Source organism: Falco cherrug, chromosome 7, assembly GCF_023634085.1.
Source record: "Falco cherrug isolate bFalChe1 chromosome 7, bFalChe1.pri, whole genome shotgun sequence".
Classification (NCBI taxonomy): Eukaryota; Metazoa; Chordata; class Aves; order Falconiformes; family Falconidae; genus Falco; species Falco cherrug.
This window is the reverse complement of record NC_073703.1, coordinates 45,441,577-45,464,123: the sequence shown is the minus strand read 5'-3', so window position 1 is coordinate 45,464,123 and position 22,547 is coordinate 45,441,577. Positions and strand designations below refer to the sequence as shown.

The 22,547-nt window shown below is 46.6% G+C and overlaps 1 protein-coding gene across 3 annotated transcripts in view; it reads left to right on the top strand.

Annotated features, from left to right (window-relative positions):
• CD82 (CD82 molecule) overlaps positions 1-22,547 on the top strand; it is a 41,332-nt gene that overhangs the window by 14,428 nt on the left and 4,357 nt on the right. For all 3 annotated transcript variants that reach the window (XM_055715434.1, XM_055715432.1, XM_055715433.1), the window contains exons 2-6: positions 5,965-6,046; positions 11,624-11,696; positions 15,079-15,203; positions 16,388-16,462; positions 21,327-21,434. In XM_055715434.1, the coding sequence (XP_055571409.1) occupies positions 5,984-6,046; positions 11,624-11,696; positions 15,079-15,203; positions 16,388-16,462; positions 21,327-21,434 (444 nt within the window). In that variant the 5' untranslated portion in view covers positions 5,965-5,983. The remainder of the gene's footprint in view (positions 1-5,964; positions 6,047-11,623; positions 11,697-15,078; positions 15,204-16,387; positions 16,463-21,326; positions 21,435-22,547) is intronic.

The window sequence follows — 22,547 nt, the reverse complement described above, 5'->3', positions numbered from 1 at the left end:
TGAAGCTGTTCTGTCTCATCACTCGTGATCAGGGCACCTGCTGATTACCAAGTGCTTGTTCTTCATGTGTGTGGATAGGGAAGCATTCCTGGCAGGTGGGCTTTGTGGCACAAGGGCTCAAAATCCTGTGAAAGATGATGTTTTCTCTCCTGCCATTAAAGATCGGGACCTCCTGGGCTGCCCGTTCCCCTTTGTGCGGGCGTCTGGCTTGGAGCTGGGACGGGAAGTGCCCATTTAGTGAGTTCTGATCCCCAGTTGGTCTCTGCGGGTCTCTAGCCTGGCGTATGGCTGATCAGGTTCTGGTTTCTGGGTTGGTACACTAGCCTTCAAAACCTCATGCAAATTAGCACGCAGAGAAACATCTTTATGGAAGCAGGGGCTTGCCGATTCCCTCCTAGGGCAGGTCCTATTTGCTTTGGTGACAGGGAGCCAGTTCTGCAACTTGAGTACATCAGCAGGAGCTCCTTCTCCTGAGCTTCATGGTCAGTCTGTCTACGAATGAGCTCAGCTAACTTTGGTCACTGAAAAGAAGGGAGGTGAAACCAGATGAGGCAAAGCTTTACAGACTTTCAAAGTCCAGCCTGGTAATAAGTATCTTGAGGGAAATAACCTGTTGCAATGTGTAAGGCTTGGGTAGGCGTGGGGAAGGTGGTGCTTGCCTGCTGTGTCAGGAAGCAGATCCGTTGAGGCTGCTTTGGAGGTTGCTTCAGTGGACTAGCTGAATTTTCATCCAAAGATCCCACCTGCCACATCAGATGCAAGATGTGAAAGATCAGGAACCTCAGGGTATGCTGCAGAGCCTTGGTTTGCAGTGCTGACTGCTGCATCTCTGCATCTGTCAAGTTGGAAGTTTCTCCTTTGGCAGGCAGGAGGGACAGCAGAAATGAGCTGGAATGTCAGCAGTACAGGGCATCCACAGTGTTTGCTCTTCCCCTTGCTCTCACAACGGGAAAACCGGTTCTGGTGTTGGTTTGACCTCTTCCTAGCCTAGTTAGTAAAAGCTAGCAGCAGCACATCCTATAGAGTCTGCTTTTGTTTTACATCCCCTGGGGTTAGAGTCTGAGGGGTGGTAGCGAGGAGCAACTGGCCAAAGTACATAGGAACAACCTGCAGCTGCTTTGTGACTGATCATTTACTTCCCTTAAGGAGGGGTTTGTGGGAGAAGGGACAGCATCTTCCAGGCTGTGTAGATGCACTGAAATGTGAACTCTCTTCTACTTGAAGTATTGGGGCTGACCTTCAGAGCTTGTCGCTCTCAGTAGCGTGTGTGCTGTCCTCAAGGGTTTGCGGGATCTTTGCACTTTAATAATGTACTGAGATGGTGATTTCCACAACTGATCTACTCTGATTTGTGTTGAGGTTGTTCCTGCTTGTCTCCTCCTCTTTCACCGTGCTTGTAAATGAGCCCTTATTTGTGCTGTGCAGTAACTTGGCAGCTGAGGTGCTTCAGCTCCTAGAGCTCGTCTGGAAGAAACTTGCACTGCAAAAGCAAGGGTGGTGCTCCCGAGAAAGGCTTACTCTTACTGGCAAAGCTGCGTGGCACAGGCATGTACAACGCTAGCCTGAGCCAAGGCTTCATAAACTTCAGTGAGCACTAAACATGCAGCGCTTGCTAGGTAGAGGCAGTACAGGATATGATTCGAGAGAGCAGGATTGCAATTAAAAATTAACTTAGCCTTTCTGCCCCTTGACTGGTGTGGTTGCAATACCTGTGCGTAAGTGTTCTCCCCCCCACCTCGCCAGCCCGTGGCAGGGCCAGCAGGCAGAGGTGTTCTGCTCTCCCTGTATTGCCTGTCAATCACTGCAGTCATCTTTTGTGAGAAGAGGGCTGAGAGCATTGCAGGCTCCTGCGACAAAACTAAGTTAATCTCCGAACCATGATGGGACTCCCCTGCTGTCACTAACAAAGCAGGCCTCTGTCTGCCTCTTCTCAAACTGAGTTGTCCTGGATTTTGTGCTCCACATACTGGTTTCTCAGTCATTGCTGTTACTGGGAGAACGACAGGCCTGAGAGTTGGAGGTGGTGGAGGGGGCAGCAAGCCACCCCATGATGCCTGTTTAGCCTGCATGGACTTGTCCTGTTCGTCCACGCTGGGGCCCTGGATCAACTGATGCCTTCCTGCAGTTAGTTCTTCCGTCAGGTCCTGGGGCTGAAGCCAGGCTAAGAAAGACCAGGGATCAACTACACAGACGCTGACCAGGCCATGCTGGCAACCAAGTTTTTATGGTAGTAGTGCCTCAAAGCAGCAAATGGAGTGATGTGTATAAATAATCCTGCGTATCTGTACAGGATGGAAAGTGAAAGGCTGCGAGTAATGCCACTCTTCAAGTTGACGCTAGGGTCTCATGAAATCCACTGTAGAGCTGACGTCAGTCTGGAGAATGACAGGGAAAATTTGGAGGCGTAGGGGCAGGACTGCTGAAAAGTGTGTGTGGCTGCTTGGGGAGGAAGCTTCAAATGAACGAAGCAGTTGGGGTGGAGTGGAAAAGGAGAACACAATTAATTGTGGACAATTAGTGGAATTTGAAAGTTGCAAACTTCATGTATTAAAATTTACGTGCATTGCTGCAGGATGTTAAGTCTCAGGTGTTGACCAAGTTCAAAAGGCAGATGGTCAGCTCTGACTGCCACTGTTCACAGGCAGCATTGACTGGCAAGACTTGGTACTTAAGCCAGCCCTTTGCTGCCGAGTGACCCATGAATATGCCTGGTTGTGATAACTCCAAGCTTGTCTGCTTCCAAAGCTGACCCATCTCAACTTTTGTTGAGTTGCTGCTTCAACTGTATGGCAGTACTGCTAGTTTTGTGACTGTGTGATTCCAGAAGGTAGGGTTTTGAGGAGTTTCATTAATGTAGTGAACAGAAGCTTATAATTTCTTAAGGATAGCAGAAGAATTAGAAAATCTGTGATGTTTCAGCATGTGGAGCCCTAAAGTATCTTAAAAGCTCAAACAGAACCCTAAAAACCTGGTTCTTTTTTGGCTTGAAAACAGTACTTTGAATTACTTTAGGGCTAGGAGCTAGGAAAGAGGTATTATCTCCCAGTGGCAAGAGAACAGTGCATAATGCTGTAATTCACAGCTGGGTTTTGGTTTGTTTGTTTGTGTGTTTTTTTAATAAACACTGAAGTTGGTATGCCTTTATGACATAGCTAGAAGAGCCCTGAAAGCAATCTTTTAGTCTTGTCACCTCAGGCATGTCTCTTCCGCACCAGCTCTTGTCAACTTGTTTAACTACTTAATTACCTTAGATAACTATTGTAAAGATCCTAACAGCTCTGCAAATATCTGTTTTCCTGGCAAATGAAAGTGGTGTGGACAGAACTGGAAATAAGCAGCACAGGACTACTTAGTGCTAGGAAGCAGATCAGCAAGTACTGGGAGTTACCCCTCCAGCTTGAAAATAAGGAGGATTGCACCTGGGACCAGACATCTTAAGGTAAGAAGTCCAGTGCCTTGTGCAGGAGGTTATTATCTAGCTTAGTTCTTGGCAAGGTTGCAGAGCAGAAAAACACTTGTATCCCCCACAACAGACGTTCATCATCGCCTAGGGACCTGGCTGTCTCAATGTTCTAGTTAGACTGCCAGGCTCCAGTTTGTGATGCTATTAAGGGGAGATGTGTTCGTGGTGAAGCCAGTAAGCAAGCCAGCTGGATGGGAAAACTTACGTCTTAGTTATCCTCTCCAAGTGCAGTCTTAGGTGATGGTGCTTGCCAGGATCAACTGCCCGAGAGAATGTTCCTCCTGCAGAGGAAAGTGTACAGTTTGAAGGAAGCTATGTTTGTGCTCTCCCTGCTCAAATACTCGCCCCTTTTCTGAGATATTGTTACAGGGCGCAGTAGTCTTTGGGTTACAGCTGTTCTGTGACAGCAAGCTGGCATATGATTTGTAGTAGGAGAGTTGCTTTGACATGAGCAAGGCTTACTGAATAAACTTGCTGTCATTAACCAAGGGTACGAATCTACTAACAGAGAGCCTTCACTCGCTTTTCATAGGTTGGTAGTGATGCAGCTGTTGTATAGTGCATCTGTGCTGGAACAGAACCAGCTCATAGCTGATGGCTGCGCCTGGGGGAACTGGAAATGGGAATGCTGCCTCTTTGATATTTGGTGTAAGTACGGACTAGGACTATTACCGGAGCTTTTCACAGCTAATTTGAAGGACCTGCTTCTGGGTACTGCTGACTTTATGGACTCTGACCTGAGGAATGAACTGAAGAAAATGAGTGTGTAGTGGTGCTAACCTGGTTCTGCAGTAAGAGCTCCTTAGGTGCAATAACTGCTATATAGATGGGATTTTTAAGATCGACCTGTAGCACAGCTGGCTGAGATTGTATTTCTGTACTGCTTTCCGATCTCAGTAGTGTCTTGCTTAGGCACTGTGTGGTGGTGGGTTTAGCACAGCCTCTAGCTATGGCATCCCTTGAAGGTAAAACAGCAGTGCTGTCTTCAACCACAGAACTCATATTCGTGCTCTCTCTTGGTAGTTGGAGGGTGATCATTGCTTGGTGGGAAGACTAACCAGTTATAATAAGGCCCACATACCAGTTTAGCTCCAGAGTTAACCTAATTATTTAATAGGATTAAGCAAAAGCCTTTGATTGAAACAAAAGAACATACTGGGCTCCAGTGACACTCAGTATACCCAGGCTGGCAGCAGGGAACCCTGCTGACCTTGCTGTCTGGGGCTGGCTCTTCCCAGGCTGGACTGGTGACCCCAGCCTAGTATTTCTCTTCCTCTGGCTGTTGCTTCTTAAAGCAGCATGGTCTATTTTGAGCAAGGAGGTTGCTAGAGCAAATTTTAAGGAACTTAAAAGTCCTTTCTTGCAGGAAACGTAACTGAGCATGGGGGAGGAAGAAGAAGCAGGAAAGCTGACTTCTGAGCTGTCCCCCACCAGTCCTCATGTGTTACCCAGCTGTGCTGCTTCTGCAGGGGGACACTTACTCCCAGTAGTGGGGTTGGTCTGTGGGACTTCTTTCTAGCTTCTGAGCTCTTTGCTGTCAGACAAGTGAGAACTGAAGTTGCCTACAGTAATACAAATCTATTTACTCCCCGGGTCCTGCAGCACAAAGACCTAATGAGGATCCATTGCTGATAAACTGCCTAATTTGCAGCGTTAAGAGCAACCTTGTCATCTCTTCTCATGCTTTACATAGGCTTCAGCCATGGTAATTGAGCAGAGTTAACTTCAGATACAGTAAAGTACCTTTTCTCTGTGGTGAAGACCTGCCCTGGAGTTTGCTGCTTGCCCTCTCTGTATTGCTTGCTAGTCACCCCATGGATGTGTGTAGTCTGTGTGGGTGGTACCAACAAAAAACGGCATCCTGTTTTATCAGTGCTCCTACAGCTTTGGAAACTGGGACTGGTTGAAATCTTGCTTGTCTTGATCTTGCAGCTGAATTGGTAGCTCATAACCGTGGAGCAGACTCACTGATCATCATGCATATCAAAGCATCGGGTGCTGAGTTGTGCACAGGAAGCTTGATTTGATGCTGCCTTTTATATTGACCCCTTGGCCTTGGTCTTCAGTGTTCCTTCAGCTGCTTAGGGGTCACGAGGAAATGAGATTTTGTGGGGGAGGGAACTGGCCTTGTGAGCTCCTTCAGATAAGTGCATCCCTCTTTGCTGCTGGGAGTGGTAGCTAGAGTTGGTGTTTTGGTTGATACTATTAATGCAAAGTCTGTATAAATAGTGATGGAATTAGTAGTGTATTTGTGATTAAACCCCTTCTGTAATTGCTGATAGCCCTCTGTCATTCTCAAGGACGTTTTGGTAGCAGTGGCTGTGTGTAGTGATGATGATGTCCTGTTTTGCTGCCCTGAATAGGCAACGCGGGTAGTCTGTGGATCACGTGCTTTCTGTGCGTCTGCTGTGAGATCCAGAGCTCTGCACAGGGGAAGGGTGTTGCTCTGAAACTGCCTGGAGGACCTATCACTAACAGCTGGTTGTCTGCTTTCCCCTTAGGTCCCATAAGTGAAAGAAGATGGGGTCTGGCTGCCTAAAAGTCACCAAGTACTTCCTCTTCCTCTTCAATCTCCTGTTCCTTGTAAGTATCGAGGGCACCTGCAGAGTAGAAAGGAAGGCCTGGACTAAAATTAGCTGGAAAGGTTTTTTTCTGGATGTTGGCCAGTTTGTACATTAAATAAAATTGCCAGAGTTATGGGAGAAGGGAGAGAATCCCTGAAGCTGAGGGATGTCAGAGCTGCTCTGTGGCTCCCAGGTATGTTGAGCAGCTCTGCTCCCAGTACCCACGTGATGTTTCCAATGCACGCAGCTCCTTTCCTGCAGTTGGAAAGGAAATCAGGAGTTATGGGTCCTTTCTGGAAGGAGAGTAGTAACTGCTTTCTCTGCCACATCTGGAGTAGCAAAGCTACAAAACCTGCCAAGTAATGGCAGTGCCCTCCTAAATAGGCTGGGCAGGCTTCAAAGAGTAACTCGAATTTTGTTCAAGTCCCAACGGCTGGTTTTGATTTTTAACAGGATGAATTAGTCCAGTTCCCCTATTGAAATGGAGTTGGGAGGTGGGGGAGAGTGGGGCAGGCTTGTGTGGGGAAATGAGGCAGCCCACTGGATGCAGTTATGTTCGTGTGAGGCTCAGCAAAAGGTGAGCTCCTTTTGGATCAGAGTGGGTCTGGGAGGGCTGCATACATTATTGCACACATCCTTTTGTGAAGCTTAGGTATTGTGTGTCATGTGGACCGTGATGGTACTGTTGGTGCTGCCCTCCTGCAATGGGATGGTGTAGTAGGGAAGCGTAAGTTTTCAGCTTTCCACAAATGAGCGAGAAGGTAGTCTGTCTGATATTGTTACCCTTTGTGTGGTGTGTAAGGTGAAGAAAAGGGCAGGCTGGGAGGGCAGGGAGGGAAATGGAGCATAAGGTGAACACCGCTTTCTAGTCTCAGTCCCTGCACACAGCTCCACTCTTGCTTCCTGCATGACTGGGCTGTGCTGCTGGCACATGGGCTTGAACTTGAGGCACATCTGGATCTGGTTTCCCTTGGCTTACTCTGCTGGCTCTTTCCTCTCTGCTTTTTGCTTCCATCCTAAGAGCAGTTAGTTCTGGTCTATGAGTTGAAAGTCAGGGGTGCTCAAAGCATCCATGGGGAAGATTTTTGGGACGGAGGGAAGAGGAGAGTTTTTTCAAGTGCCCTGGATCTTTCAGAGTATGATGCGGTCCACTTTAAGGATAGGAAAAATCCAGATGAGTCCAGGTCTGACTCCTGCCAATGCAGGACTCCTCTGAAGACATTAGCATATAGGCTATCTTCTCTCTTGAAGAGGTGCTAAGTTACATGCTGCTTAAAAAGTAACTGGCCTACCCTGGCAAGCAGAGCTGCATTTGTTAAGGCAGTGTTAACTTGTCTTAACAAATTGAAGACTTAATGTCTTAACAACATTAACAATCTTGCTGGAGCCCAGTACCTGGGCACTGTCTAGTCTTCCTTTATCCCCAGGCCTAGGTCCAAGTTCATTAGTTAATCTCTGTACAAAAAAAGTTCAAGAAAGCCAGCCTAGCATGGGAGGAAAGGGGAAAGACAACGGCCTGCCTTACAACACTTGCTGGTTTTGCTGGATGCTATCAGTGGTCATTGTGGCATCTATATTCCATGCTGCCCTCCTCTCCCCTCTCTGCTGAGCCAGGCATGAGTGGCAGGCAGCCTGTGGGGATTGCTGCGCTGTTTGTTGGACTGACCCACCTCTGTGCTGAAAAGCATCTTCCTTTATTTCACAAGGCTGGGAGGATGGCAGGCACTGAATCCCTCTGCAGGTATTGGGGAGGCTTGAACACTCCTGTCTGGGTTGCAAGTGATGGAAAGCAGCTGTTCTTTGTCCCGTGCACACCCTGCGCCAAACCAGCTCCTCTGGTACAGCAGATCTTCCCCTCTCGGGGAAGGCTGATCTGATGCACGAAGCTGGGCCTGGAGAGTACGGGTTTTAAGGTGGGCTGTGAGGAGGTCTATGCTGATCAAAAGGGAGAAGCTGCTTTAATGAGCTCTTTGCGAAACCCACCATGCAGATGCAGCACGGGTGCTGTCTTCCCCTCAGGCTGCTCCATGGAGGTGAGGTCGCTGAAGCCACAGTGCTCTGGTGGGGAGCTTGATACTTCTCCAGATTGAAGATTTTGAGTGTGTTTCTGTCTCAGCTGATGACAGGGTTTTGCATGTGCCAGATGTTGAGGAAGGTGGTATCCATTACTCGCTTGCTTCCATAGGAATTAGTTGATATGAGAAGCTTTTTCCGTTATGGTTGTTCAAGGTCTGAATGAGAGTGTGTGTTGGGAATTCTTGAGCTTATAGAATGTGGTAGATCAGTATTAATCTAGCAGAGAAACTGCTTCTGTTGAGTTGCTGTGAGTTCCCAGCACGGGCAGGTTTTGCATACCTCGTTTCCCAGAGCTGCTGAGTTTTGAATAGAGTGCTTGCATAAATGTGAATGTTAATGCTGATGGTGGAGCTCTGTGTCTGCTCTGGACCTTGAGCTGAGCTTCTGTGATTGCAGCCTGTGCAGGCCAGCCCTTGCTGTCTGAAGTATGATCTCCAGCCTTGCTTGTAGCTGATGAATTAAGCCTTTAGAGAGATGCTAGTGACTCTTTTAGAAGTTAGTTATTGAAATAGTACTGCTCTACAGGTCGAGGTCTGTGAGAAGGTCCCTTGCTGTAGCTGAAGTAGTTCAGGGACTTGGTATTTTGCAGTCTTGGAGCCTTACTTTAGGGAAGGGTTTGACCTGCTTTGATTAAAGGGAATAAGGTTATTTGGACTGCTTGCCTACTTGCTACAAAAGATACCAAACCCATAAGCTTGGAGTGTTAAGTTTTGATTAGAGAAACTAAGCTCTTACATCCCTACTTTCTTGGGTAGTGGACACAGGCAACAACAGATGCTTCTCCTTGAAGGGAAAACAGTTCTGTGAGACAAGTTCAACAGTCTTTAGAAACTATTTGTTTAGAATATATAACTGTCTGTCCTACTTCTGACCCTTCTGTAAATGAAGCAGAAGATGACTACCTAAAACAAAGTCTGGAGTTTGAGCCGTTCTGTTGTGCCAGGCTTAAGTTGCCCTCATGCGGTCTGAGTGTGAAGGAAGGCAGTGCTGGGGGAGGACAGCTGGGACCCCTAGCTGCTCTTTCCAGAAAGGTCGGTCAGCTGCGTTGCAGCTTAGTTCTTCTGTGCCCCTCTTCACTGGGCTCTGCTGTGGGAAGCTGCTGGCCCTGCCTTGAGGGAGCTGCATCCTTCTGGCTTGGGTGCAGAAGGGGATCTTGCTGAAATCGGGAGCGAAATCTCCACCCTCAGGGTGAAGGGGAGACATCTGTCCCCCAATTCAGGAGTTTAAAGCAGCAGAGCAGAGGAATTTAAGTTCTATGGAAGGCAGATGTGATTTCTTCTATGGACGATCTGAAGCCAAGCCAGTGGCAGAAGCAGCCTTGCTATGCTGTGCAAACTCCTGAGGATGCTGAGCAGAGATACTATCCTGCTAGGATATATAAGTAATAAGTAAAAAGTAAATATACTGTTGTTAATAGGACAGTGTTTTCTCCCTGCCGTCCCCTTTTAGTGTTTTCCACAGCAACTCCTGGCAAATGCATGAGTTGTGGACTAGAGCAAAGGTCAGAGTGAAAACAGACCTTGGATAGCCTGAGCACCTCATAACAAATAACTTCCCAGAAACTCAGCTCAGCAGCCGTTCTGTGTTTTGTCAGCAACAGCGAAACTTAGGTGACATTTCAGGGTCAGTGAGCCAAGAGAGATGTCATATACAGCCCAGTTTGCATCTTTAAGACAAATATTTTATTAAGACTATAGTTTAAATGTGAGACTGCCTTAAGCTGTAAATTCAGCAGTTCTTGGCAATACCAAGTTTGAGAGGAATTTTTTAGGCGCTGCGGCTGGTGCATGTTCAAGGGGCCTTTCTAGTTTGATCAGCAGATTGAATGCTGCGGTACAGCATGTTAGGACATAAGGCAAGGGGAACTTTTGTTACTGCCATTGTGTCTTTCTTTTAATCTTTCTTTTGTCTTTTTTACTGTGATGGAACAGCTACATACTTTCTGCAGCTGAGTCAGTCATCTTCATCTATCTTTGTAGATGGGAACTTGCTTGGTGACTTTCTAATCCTGTCCCCAGAGCTAACTGCATGTTGTGCCCTTTGCCAAGCCAGAGAAGCTTGCGAGCAGCTTATTTCAGACTGTTGCTTTATCTTTGCTCAGAAAAGCTTCTTTGTATGAAGAGCTGAAGCATAGTGTAAACTTTCAAAATGTGGAGCCAATGCCTGTCCATACAACCATCTCTGCCAGCTTGCTTCAGGTGGTGGTTTGTCATTTCCCTTGCCTCCCAAATGTCAGAACATTCTCTAATGAAGCACAGAATTGTGATTTTTTTTCAGCCCTATTGGTTTATTTACTATTTCACTTCATCCTGTCTCAAAATCCTGCTGGTGTAAGAACTGCTTGCGGTTCATGTCCTCTGGAAGCATCTCACTTGTGCTTCTTGTCCTCCACTTGTTTCTCCAAAGTCTGTTTTAGATCTTTGCACAAGTGGTTTCCAGCCTTTGCCACTTCTGGCTGGCTGAAGCATATTTCAGCTTCTTATCAAACCTGCAGACTTATAGGCTTCTCTGCATAGCTACTTTATTATGGGTATAATGGTGTTCTCATCCTAATTTGGGAGCTGGGGTCATTTACATGCAAACACCTCACAGTGTAGTATAAAACATGGTGATACCTGGAAGCTGAAAAAGAGCATGCTCTTCCCCCCTCTTTCAAAATGAGATGGGAAACTGTATGTCTTACCGTCTTGATTCAATGTCTGGATTCAGCTGAGTCCTCACAGGGGTATGTGTATTGCTCTACTAATCCTTGCCCTAGATAAATCTGACTGTGTGGTGATCAAGGCAGAGACTGTGGCTGGTGTTTCATAATGCTTGACTCTCTTGGTGGCAAGATGTGTTGGTTTGAGTGGCTGGGGTGTTCTGGAATAAAGTAGTGGTCGAGTCAAAATGCCTAAACTTGGCTTTGGAAGGGACAAAAGCACTTCCCTTAGGAGAACCTGCATGCAGAGTGAATGCTGCTGGTCTCTTGCATTTGTGGGTTGAAGCTGTAACATTACAACAGAGCCTGACAAGCTGAAGATTTCCTTCCTGGGAAGGTTCCTGCTGCCAGATATCTAATCCTTTGGCAGCTGGCTCCCAGCCTGGTCCCATAGGGTCAGGGATTTCTCTATTAAAAAAATATATAATTAAAATATCTTTAAAATCACATGCTAGATGTGTTGGTTCTTCACAGAAGCAGCGTACTTATCTTTTGCTCTTCTGACAGCAAGATTCTAACAGCAGGGTGTCTCTTCCTCAAACTGTGTTCAGTGGTTCTCCCATACAACCTCATGTACTACTAAAATACTGTGTGAAGGACTGCCAAGCAGAACCTAGGGCTTCTGTGCAGTTGGCCGAGGCATTCTTCCTGGCGTCATGCTAATCTTGTTTACTCTGGGAGGAGTACCATGGGGGAGATGGGTGGGAACAGCAAAAGAATATTTGTTTTTACTCTGGAAGTACGGAGAACAGTGACTGCCTCTTCTTATTTGCCTAAACTGATAAGCCAGCTATATGTGTCTTGTTCTTACTCTTTCAGATCCTGGGTGCTGTGATCCTGGGGTTTGGAATATGGATTCTGGCCGACAAAACCAGTTTCATTGCGGTTCTACGTAAGACCATGTTTCTTCATCTTATTTCGCTTTCTGAATTGACTCTAGCCTGGGGCAGTGCTTGACTATGGTGTAGTCTGTGGATGGCAGTACTTCTATGCATGGTCTGTGACCAGAGCAGTAACATGGTATATAGCAAGATGGAACTCTTATCAGGGACAGGGTAAAAGGGAGCAACCCTGGAGACACAGCATTTCTTCTAGTCTTGTGGATTGCAACACTAGGGTCAGACTGAGTGAGACCATTGCCTCTTCACCCAACAATCCGAATACTTCATCTTAAACATAGGGACTAATATTTCATGCTATTTTCACTGCACGCTCTGTGTTTCCACAGCAGCTTACTTGCTGCCATTGTGCCCAAAGGCCCCCAATGTCTTAGTGTAGTTTTGTTATTCGGGTCCCCTGTGCTCTCACTGCTTTCTGTAATGATCTACTTCAGTTTGACTGTTTTAAATGCCAAAGGAAGTACCTGGTTTTATTGATGCTTTATGTACATTGAAAGTAGCCAGTATGTTTGTCGCTAAGCAGTAGGGGATGCAGATCTGAGAGGGGGACAGAAGGTGTGGATCCATACAGTCTTTAGTGCTCTGACTTCTAAAACATACTTGATTATACACATTTCATGAAATTTAGCCTGGCCATCAGACATGTTTTGTGTCACTGCGTGTGTGAGGGGCTAGCTTCCTTCCCCTTTAAGTCAGCCAAGAACATCGCCTTGAATCTTAACAGAGGCTCTGTTTTCTGCAACAATCAAAAAACTGAGCTGGCTTAGCAGAGCCTGGGCTTCTTAAGGCTGTAAGTGGACTCTCACCAAATGAGTAGCTCAGCTCCATCTTTCACAAGCTTTTCTTCCTTTGTGCTTTTTTCTAGAGGGGGGGTTTAAACAATTTTTATGCTTCAGTGGGTCTGGTTACCCATTGCCACTACCTCCAGAATTGTTGACTCTGACTCTGCTTGCAGCTCCAGGGAATGAACAGTAGTAGCATTCATAGCTGTGTTCCCAGCCACGCTGATTCTGCAAAGGGCTTTCTCTCTGAGGTCCTGCTGAACACTTCAGCCTGGCTTTGAAAGGTGCTGAGTGGAGGTAACACCTGCACTAATGCTGTACAGACAGATACTGCTGCCTGCTCTGTTGTGCTGTGGCATCTGGCTTGCTACTGTAGTACTAGAAGGACAAGAAGCACAGCAAGGGGTGCTGGTTAGTAAAGTCAGGGCATGAGCAGAAATGCACTTTTAATACACGAAGCCAAAATGGAGTTTATCAGGGCCTGGTTATTTGCAGCACCCGTTACAGTCTGAGGTGTGTTAAGTACCAGTGGGCCAGCAGCTGTTCCCCCGGCAGATGGGTGATACTGCTAGTGGTGGAGGTACCAAGTCCCTAAGCTTGGCTCTGCTGCTTCCCATTTTACCCAGAATCTCTGCTAGCAGAGCACTGAAGTATTTAGCTTCCTTCCTGGAGATTTCCAGCATCAGCTCTTTCTCCCTGCCCCCTGCTTCCTTTCCCATGCCTTGCCCCTCTTTCCCTCTGCTTTAGTAACCCAGGCATCAGGGAGGGAGCTCGGCACAGCAGGGCACTCCAGCCACTGCCAAAGGAGCCTGTTGTATTTGCTTGGCTGCCTGCCCAGTGCAGGGGAAAACACGGAACAGCAAACAGAGCAGGAGTCATCTTGCCAGCAGAGCCTTCTCTTGCAAGACAAGACATATTGCGGATGAGAAGTGCTAGCACGGCTTCTGTCCCCCTGCCACTGTTGCTTCTCCAAAGGGCCTTTGAGTTGGAAATACCTTTTACTTTCTAATGAGAAGCTGACTAAGCAAATGCGTTCTAGTACTGTGGAGGTGCTGCAACCCGGGCACTTGGATGCTTGCATGGTGGCAGAGCAGATTCTGCAGGAGAGAATAGTGTAGTCTTGTGAAGGCCACTCCTGTAAGTCTGCTACTTCAGTAAATGCTTTGCAGTATGAGCACCTAACCTGCACAGCAGGAGTCGGGACTGGTGAGGAAGGAGCAGCAGGATCCTGTTTTCCATAGCATGAGTCTGGCCTGGAAGCTAATCAAGGCTGAAGTGTCTGAAGTGACCAGTGTGGCAAACAGCTGTGGTTCATGTTTTGATAAGTGATCTTTTTCCTCTGTTTGGCATGTTGTAGGGAAAAGTTTGGAAGCTGGTGACCTGCACCAAGTATCAGAACTGGGGGGAGGTATACGTTAAGGGGGAGAGCATTAGTCTGGATTTGGTTACTCTCTCAACCTATTTCAGGAGGACTTCGGTGGAGGCTTGCCTCCTGGGACTTCTGTCCAGGAAACTAAATGCTGAGCTCTAGGAACATTATTTATATTAACCGCTGGACATTCAGAATTCCCCTACGCTGTGCAGCTCACAGGCTTAGGAATGTCTCTTAATGATAAATGAGGCTTCTGGTTACTATTTCTAGACAGAGTATCTCTTTGACTTTTATGCTATAATGTTTGCTCCCTCCAATCCTGTTCTGCAAGAAATAGTCCTGTGACCAACCTGAATGTAAGAGCTTGTTCTTGTTGTGGCTCTCGGTACTAAATGTTGAGTGGAAAGGACTGACAGCACCAGCAAGTCTGTCTGAGAGAATGCTTCCTAAACTTGGTTGAAAAACTGTTAAATGTTCAAGAGCATACCAGATACAATAGCAGGAGATAACTTGGAGGATATGTAAAAGTAGCTCACTTGAGCATATCTGTTTTGATCCTGGAATAGCATCTGTTTGCAGGGCATCATACACAGGTGCTGAAGCAGCCGGCAGTGAGTGCCTGGCTACAAGCCATTCAACACTGCCTTGTCAGGTAACCTGTCACATCATCTGTGCTTAATGCTAGCTGTAGCTCTTGCTTCATGTTTCACTCCACATAGTTTGTGTCCCACTGTTGACTGCAAGTGGCTAAGTAAAAACAGAATGGCTGGAACAAGGAATAGTGCATTAAAGTGAAAAGCTGGAACAAAAAGGGTTTTTAAGACTTGGAAAAAAACTTCCCTGAGGATAGTGAAGGGAATTGAAGTAAATAGGCAGTAGTTGTGGAGTAGAACATACTTTATCTTACTCTCACTCAGAGTGCATTTATGAGAGTTAAAAATCCAGTAAGCAGCTAACTTTCCCCAAAGAAGGTTCATCTGTTTGGAGTAACCTTGAGTCTTCCAGGCTCTGAGGTAATGGAGGCCTGCCACTGGCTTTGAAAGTCTTCCTTCATCAGAAGACACCCGGAAGCAGCCTTCTGTCTCTACGTTCAGCACACCTCTGTGCAGTCCCTTTGTAGAAGACAACAAACTGTTATATGTGGAGGCAGTTCTCTAAATGGTGAGAGCAGATGTAGTTTCTGTCAGTAGCTGATTTTGTTCCCTCTCCTGGTCCCTACAGAAATGTCATCTCCCTCCCTGAAGACTGGTGCATACATCCTCATTGGTGTTGGGGCTCTCACCATGCTGATGGGGTTCCTGGGCTGTCTTGGAGCAGTCAATGAAATTCGATGTCTCTTGGGTCTGGTGAGAGAATTCATGCTATGTTTTAGATCCAACCTTTAATACTTTTCCTGCAAAATATCTGTTGAATTGTAGCTGGGGCTCAGGTCTCCTGGGGATGGTATTTCTGCTAGGTTAACTTAAATCCAATTCTTAATTTGCACACATCAAATTCTCCAGCAGTTAACAGGTCACAGCAGCAGTTCCTCAGACATTACTGATGATGAACTAATAACTCTGCAAAATGAGAGAGGATGTCACTGATACTTTCTGCAGACAGTGGGTTGAGGACTGCCAACTGAGGAGAGATTGCTGCAGGTGACCCGGTACCTTGCCCCCACCTCTAACCCTGACTTCCCAATTGGCATCATGCTCTCAGTGGTGCAAAGGCAAGTATCAAGGGCAGTGAGAGAGAAGAGGAAGAGTGACAGTGTCCTGCTGTGCTGCAAAGTTCAGCCTCTGGAAAGTGCAAGAGTTGAGAGAGAGATTGCTAGGAATGTCCTTTATGTCAGCACCTCCTGTCAAATAGTTAATCTATTGAAAATTTTCTGTTATGGATGAGATGACACTAGCTTGTTACACCTCAGCCTGCTACTTTGTATTCAGAGCACATATGTATAGGTAACAAATTATGGCCGCATTGTGTGTCCTGATACTAGGAACATTAATGTAATGGTAGTAGCTGCCACTGTTTAAAAGTAACCTCAGATGTCAAACTTCTCTTAAAAGCAGTTTTCTGGTGAACCTTAAATTTAGATCCTCAAACAAATAGCATTTTTTTAAAAAAGCAATTTACTTTAAAAATATTTTTTTAAAAAAGTTGGGTTTGTAATTCTTGCTATGGAGGCTTGGGGTAGGCAGAGTCCAGCAGATGGAGGTCAGAGTGGACTAGGAATGGAGTTGGGAGTCTGAGAGGGAGTCCCAGTTGGAATAACATACGCAGAGGGTGCTTGTAAACCCTCACCCTCCTGAAGTCTTCCTGTTGGCATGATGGGAGAAGCACTGAAGTGCACTGGCCTGATGTAGATTCTTGTACTTAAGCTTTCTACTGGGGAGAGCATCATCGACAGCAGAGCTTGGCTGCAGGCAAAGGCGTTGTCTCAATGTTGTGACTTCTCTTGCATATAAAATCTTACTACTACTTTGTGCTATTATGTACAGACCTTTCTGAAGGCTGATAGTGGTCATCTGTTCTCTTTTGTTTCCAGTACTTCACCTGCCTGATGGTAATCCTCATAACTCAGGTTGCTGCTGGACTGGTCATCTACTTCCAGAAAGAAACAGTAAGTGTTTCTTACCATGCATATTTTCCTTGGTCTTGGTTTTGGGGAACAGGAGACACATAGAAATTCTTTCTTCCAAAATAGGCTATAATGTTAGCAGACATAACTGGATTCTTCTTTCCTCTACCCCAGCTCAGCAGTTTTGCTGTAGTTCGTTGCTTCTGTATCTGCCAGCCTCAGTAGTGCTACCTTCTCAAGGACTATGAAGCTGTGTTTGGTATGCAGGCTTTATTTTTGGGTAGTGGGAACAGTAAAAAGAAATTCCTGAAAGGCTTTTCACCACACCTCCTCTTGATCCTGCTACAGACTACTATTTGGGCATGTAGTAGCAGTGATTACTACCATGTTGCTTTCACTAGTGCCTTGAGGGGTTACCAGCCTGAGTGATTGCTTTTCTGACTGGCCTCCTCCTTGTGTCATCATGTTCCGTCCTTTCAGTCCTTTTGCATCTGTATGTAAAACTCTCCTTGAAAGAGCTGTCCCCTTTCACCAAGAGCAAACCCAAGTGCCTGACAGTTTCTGTACTACAGATTGAGTTTAAAGCCAAGTGGTTTAACATTTTGAAGTGGATCTTTTTGTCAGGAATGCAGTTTCACAGTGTGTGCTTCTAGAGCTTCGAGTAGGCTTGGTAGTGTAAAAGGAGTAACATTTGAGCTACTTAAGTGCATTGCAACAGCCCATCCTGGCTATAGGTTCTCTGGCCAGGGCAGTGCCCGGTCAGGCCTCCAGCTATTTGACAGCTAAACTGGGAGCCAGATTCACACATTGGGAGCAAATTATAACTGTGGGATTGTTGCTGGTTTCTGTCCTGATATGCAGGTTCCTGGCACCAGTTGTGGGTAACCCTGCCCCTTGCCACATAACTAACTGTATATCTGTACTGCTGCACAGCTGTGCTTGCTTCCCTAAACCAACCCTCCTGCTAGGTGGTTACAGAAAGCAGGTGGTTGAAGAAGTTATGGATGGGGCCTGGTGGTGAAGTTTGAGGGCAGGGGAAAGGTGCCTGACCCCAGCATAGCTGATACGAGCTTTGTACAAGTGTCTGTGGGACTATGAGCAGCTGTTGACTGGGTTCCTTGCCAAACGTGGTGTGAATGTAGCTTGCTGTCTGGGCTGGCTGGAGCTGAAGGAGAAACTGAAATGTTGGCTAGCTGGTGTGTAAAGTTACAGCTTTAAACAAGCTGCTGATTCTCAACAAACAGCTCTGAATAATGCAGAGGAGGAGGTGTGGGGATGGGCATTTCCCTGCAAAGGGGAAGTGTGACTTGTTTGGCCATGAAATTTCATACTGCCTTTGGTATTTCTCCTCCCGCTGTCACTCTGCTCTAGAGAGCTCCAGCTTTTGAGTTTCATTTTGAGGTTCATTTGAACCTCAGTTAGACCAGGGAGAAAATAAAGTGCTGGAGGTTATTCTGCACAGCCCTCGGAGCTGGCATGGCTGAGGTCATCACTTACACAGATCCAGCAGAATCGTAGGGGAAGCTGGGCTTTGAACAGGTGCTCCTGTTGAGTCCTCAGCAGAAAAAAAACCCACCCCAGCTGATGGAAAAGCTCTTCCAGAGCTCATCTATTTCAGGGATGCTCTGAAGTATCTGCCTAGAGCACTAAGAAAAACAGGAAGGTCTTGGCCAGCCCCCCCCCCCCGCCCCCGGCTTTGTGGCTGCGCTTCAGTGATGCTATGCATGTCGCTCTGCTTCACTTGATGTACATCATCCCAGGGCAGCTCAGAGCACAGTGAAGCAAACTGAAAACTGTTCAAGATCCTGGCCCTAGATACCTATTGTGTTCATTCTTTCTGACTTCAGAAACTTGGTTAGATATAAACCAAGGAATAACAAGAGTGGAGGAATGGATCTTGGATCCAGAACGTTGCAAGGTGATACTCATTCCTCTGCTTCTTGTAACTGAAGTATTTATTTCTGCACTGCAGGAGAGTAGACAGGATGACAGGATTATTGTTGTATTCTTCTCTACCTGCCCTTCTCTTATTAGTAGAACAGATTCACTATTTTTTGTTGGAATATCTGTTCCTTTTCAGTGTCAAAATCCTTCCCCACCCCTGACATGTGAGGTATGCTGCAATAGAGTTCGTGTAACTGTAAAAGGCTGAGTCTGACAGGAAGGCTGCTGCTTTGCCTCCGCCATGCGCATTGCTAGAGGAATGCCCCTTAAGACTGGAGTTGCCCAGTACTACTGGGAGGATCCATTTCCTTGCATCTGTTGATGACTGAAACTGTGGGGTGGGTTATTTTTAGGGATGACAGAACAGTAACATCACAAATGTTGCAAATGGCATTCTGCTTTGTGAGTTGAATCTTACTACTCGCCCACATCTAGTGGATCACAAGCCCCTAAGTGTGTGAGAACCTGGGCAGGGTCTCTCTTGGCCTAGTTCATACAGTTCTCTGCAGCTTGGCTCTAAGTGTCTTGAGCAAAGGAGAGCTATGGTCTCTTGGGAATTGCCCTGCTTGCTAGCTATTGTTTGCAGAAAACAGGCCTGTGTGATTGCATGCAGTGACTTGTCTGGGGTTATGGACTATGCATTAGTTTCAGAATCTGAAGTGACTGGAAGGGGTGAGAGCTTCCTCCTGGTGTTTTGAGCATTTTTTTCGTGTGCAGGCTAAATGCCAGTAAATGCTGGGGGAAGAATCTAGCTTTAGCCTCAGACAGAGGGGCAGGGTAGATGACCGATGGTGTCTAACAGTGGAAGAAGCCTACATGATTCATTCTGTGATCAAGGCTGGAATCAAAGACCTGTGCTCTTGCCTTTAGTGTTCTGCTTTCCCCAGCTCCCTCTTCGGTAAGCCTGTGTGAAGGGGGGACTGACAGCCTGCTGCTTTCTGGCAATGGTCCGTGGCTTTGGTGCCTAGGCTTTGAATGCCATGGCTGTGGGTTGGTGGGGCAACCACAACTTCTGGCACCAGGCTAGCTAGAGCTGGGAAGCAGCAGGAGCCCAGAAGGCAAGGGTAGCCGTTTCTTGGAGCAATCATCCTCCACGCAGCACTGAGTTCTGACAGGCCTTAAATGAGTGAAGATGTTGAAAGCCTGCCTAAGTGTTCAATATGCCTTTCTAGCTTGTTGCTCTTCCAGTTTTCTTCTGCCAAGTTCAGAAAGGTGATCAGCTGCAGGTGCATGTGTTTCCCCTCGGGCTGCTCTGCCGGTTAAACCTGTGAACAAGCTGCCTGTGTGTGTGCTCTCCGGAGCTGTGCTATTGTTTGCTTAATAGTCTCCCCTTCTCCAATTACTTTCTGAAACACGTAAGAATGCCTGAGTTTTTCTTTAATTGAAATGCCTCACTTCTTGAAACCAGAGGTGTTTTTAAGACTTGCCTGTTCTTGTGTAAGAGTAGAAGAGCAAGCATAGAGCTTCCCTGTGCAGTTGTGATTGAGGACATCTAGTTCAGGCCCTGTCTCTGCTTGTGGTGAGGTCCTGGGCTGGAAATCAGAGGCATTGCCTGGGATTCTTGCAGAAGTAACATTAGGCTGCATCTGGACTAACAGCTAAGGGGCTAGATGGGCCCAGGGTAGGACAGCAAACCCAGCTCTCTTTGCCTCCCTCTGCTTGTGGAGCAGCAATATGTGGAAGGGATGAGGGTGGGAACTTTGGAGGTTCAGTAACTGATAAGGCTTATGACAGCAGCCAAGGCCAATCTCATTAGTGAGAACCAGGTCAGGTTGCCTTGATTTGAAGGGAAGGAAAAGGGGAAGCAAGGTAATTAAAAGGGGAAGAGCTAGACATTGTGGAAGAAACATCGTGCAGCTTCCATCTGTCTGGACTGATACAGCTGGTCCCAGTGAGCTGAGCTGCAGTTTTCCTAGGAAGAAGAGTTGCTGATGTAGAGAAGCTTCTCTGTTACACACAGTAGACACTGCTTCCTCTTGCTGTGTGTCCCTGGGTTTGCCATGGTCACTTGCAATGCTTAACGGTAGAAAGAAAGGGATAAAACAGTTTCCACTGATCGGAAAGATGCTGTAGCATCACAGGCAAAAAAGACGTGGGATGGGTGCATCCTAGTGCTCAGGCTGATGTAACTCTATCCCATCCCTCAAGTAGTCTAATGACACTTCTCTCCAACTTCTTGTGGTCTGGGTCTGTCCTTAGCAGTAACAGCTGTCATCATGTACGGGCTAGCTGAGAAGAGCTTCAGGAGGAGGTGGGAGGAAGATGGTGAAGGAGTCTGGGTGGTAGCTTGCACCTCTCATCAAACTGAAAGGTGTAAGTATCACTGGATTAGGAATGGGGGTGAAGGGATGATTTGATACACCTGAGCTTGGTGATAACTGTTAATGAGCAGTTTAGATAGTTGTAGTACTTCCTGTCTTAATATAGACTGCTGTATGTCAGAAAACCTAGCTGTATAGAGGAGCAGAGTGACTCATACTTTCCCTGAGTGGTGAAGATGAACTGCAGTGACTGAGATTCTGGACCAGAGTCTCACTTACAGTGCAGAGTTAGAAATATATTACCTGTGAGTACTTCAGGCAATGTTGTCTTTCAGCTTGCGCTTATTTTTCACTTCTGTCTCATCTGGGGCAAGCAGCAGTTGTTCAGCCTCTGTCTTACCAAGGTAACCATACCCAGTTCTGTTTCCTTATTGCTTATCAGGTTTGTAGCTCTTCTCTGTGCCTGGGCAAGGACTTGCTTGGAAGTACCGATGCTTTGGCTGTTGCAGTGCATAGCGCATAGCAAAGCTGCAGTCTTGCCTTCCCTTTAAGACTGAGTCTGTATGTATCAACTTATCTGTACCTGTTACTTTTTGCAGTTAGCTTTTTTTGAGTGACTGAAGCTGCGTATATGTACCCTAAGCCCTAAAGAAAAGGCTACAAGGAATTGACTAATCTGTCTTGCCTTTCTTCATTGCCAGCTGAAAGAAGAGCTGTCCCACATAGTTGGAAGTCTGATTGAAAAGTATGACCCTTTGAATGAGGATGAGAGGAACTTACAAGATGCATGGGACTATGTGCAAACACAGGTGAGTCATGGGGTGCAGCAAGAGGCAGATGATGCTATTTGTCAGTGCAGTCAATGGCCTTTAAAACTAGGCTGAGGACAGGGGAATGGGTGTTGCAAGAGGCAGTACTATAGCACATTGATCTGGCTGATCTGCGAAGTTGTCTGTGAGGCTGGGTGCCTGCAGACTAGAAAACCGTGTTGCTTGCTATTACTAGGTAAGATCCTGAACCATTCCTGCATACTGGCTGTTAGGACTAGCTACTATTGGCTGCATAGCCTAATATGTGTAGCCTATCAAATGCCTCTCCAGCACTTCTTGTCTGCAGGGCCTCCGGAACACTAGCCTGTGTGAAAGCCACAGTGTGTACTATTTTTGCAGCAAGTAAGGTCCCTAGCTTATTGCCAGGCAAGCCAGCAGCACTGCCTGCCTTACTACTTGGTGCATGTTGCTTGCTTATTGTGATGGCTCTTCTGCAAGTGTCAGTGTTCTTGGGAGCCATCCAGCTGCCCATGGTTTCTGTTTTAGCTTCAGGGTCAGCACTTGAGCAACTAGGTCAGTGTTCAGGCACACTGGAGTCATGATAGCTGTTTACTGCCAAACCACAAGCTTGAGAGCTAGCTGGCTGTTGTGGTTAAGTACATGCCCAGCATGGGACTGATGCGTAGTAAGTACAAGTAATAGCATTTTTCTTCTATCTGTTCTTCAGTCTGCAAAACACTGACCTGCAGTATTGCTGCTCCTTGGAGACAGAATGGTTTATTTATGTTTTTTCACTGTAGTTGCATCTCCTTGGTAGTGGACTGAAGAGAAGCCTCAGTCTATTGTGGAGAGAGGATCCTGCTTGAGCTTTTCTTTTAATGTGGAAACAGAAGAAGGCATCTTTGTAGAGGTGAAGAAGTCAAGCGTTAGGACTGTAATTCCCCTTATGCACTAGAGTTAGCATTTGAAAAGGGGTGGGTCCTCTGTAGACCAGTCTTGGAGTAAAAAGTCCAAACCTCTGGGAGGCAGAGGTAGTTTGTTCTGGAGGCTGGGTCTTCGACACTTCTTTGGAAACCAAATGCTTATCCTGGCGTGGGTGTTCAGCTGTTTGTACTTCTCATGTCTGTTACGTCAGACTGAAACATTACTTTT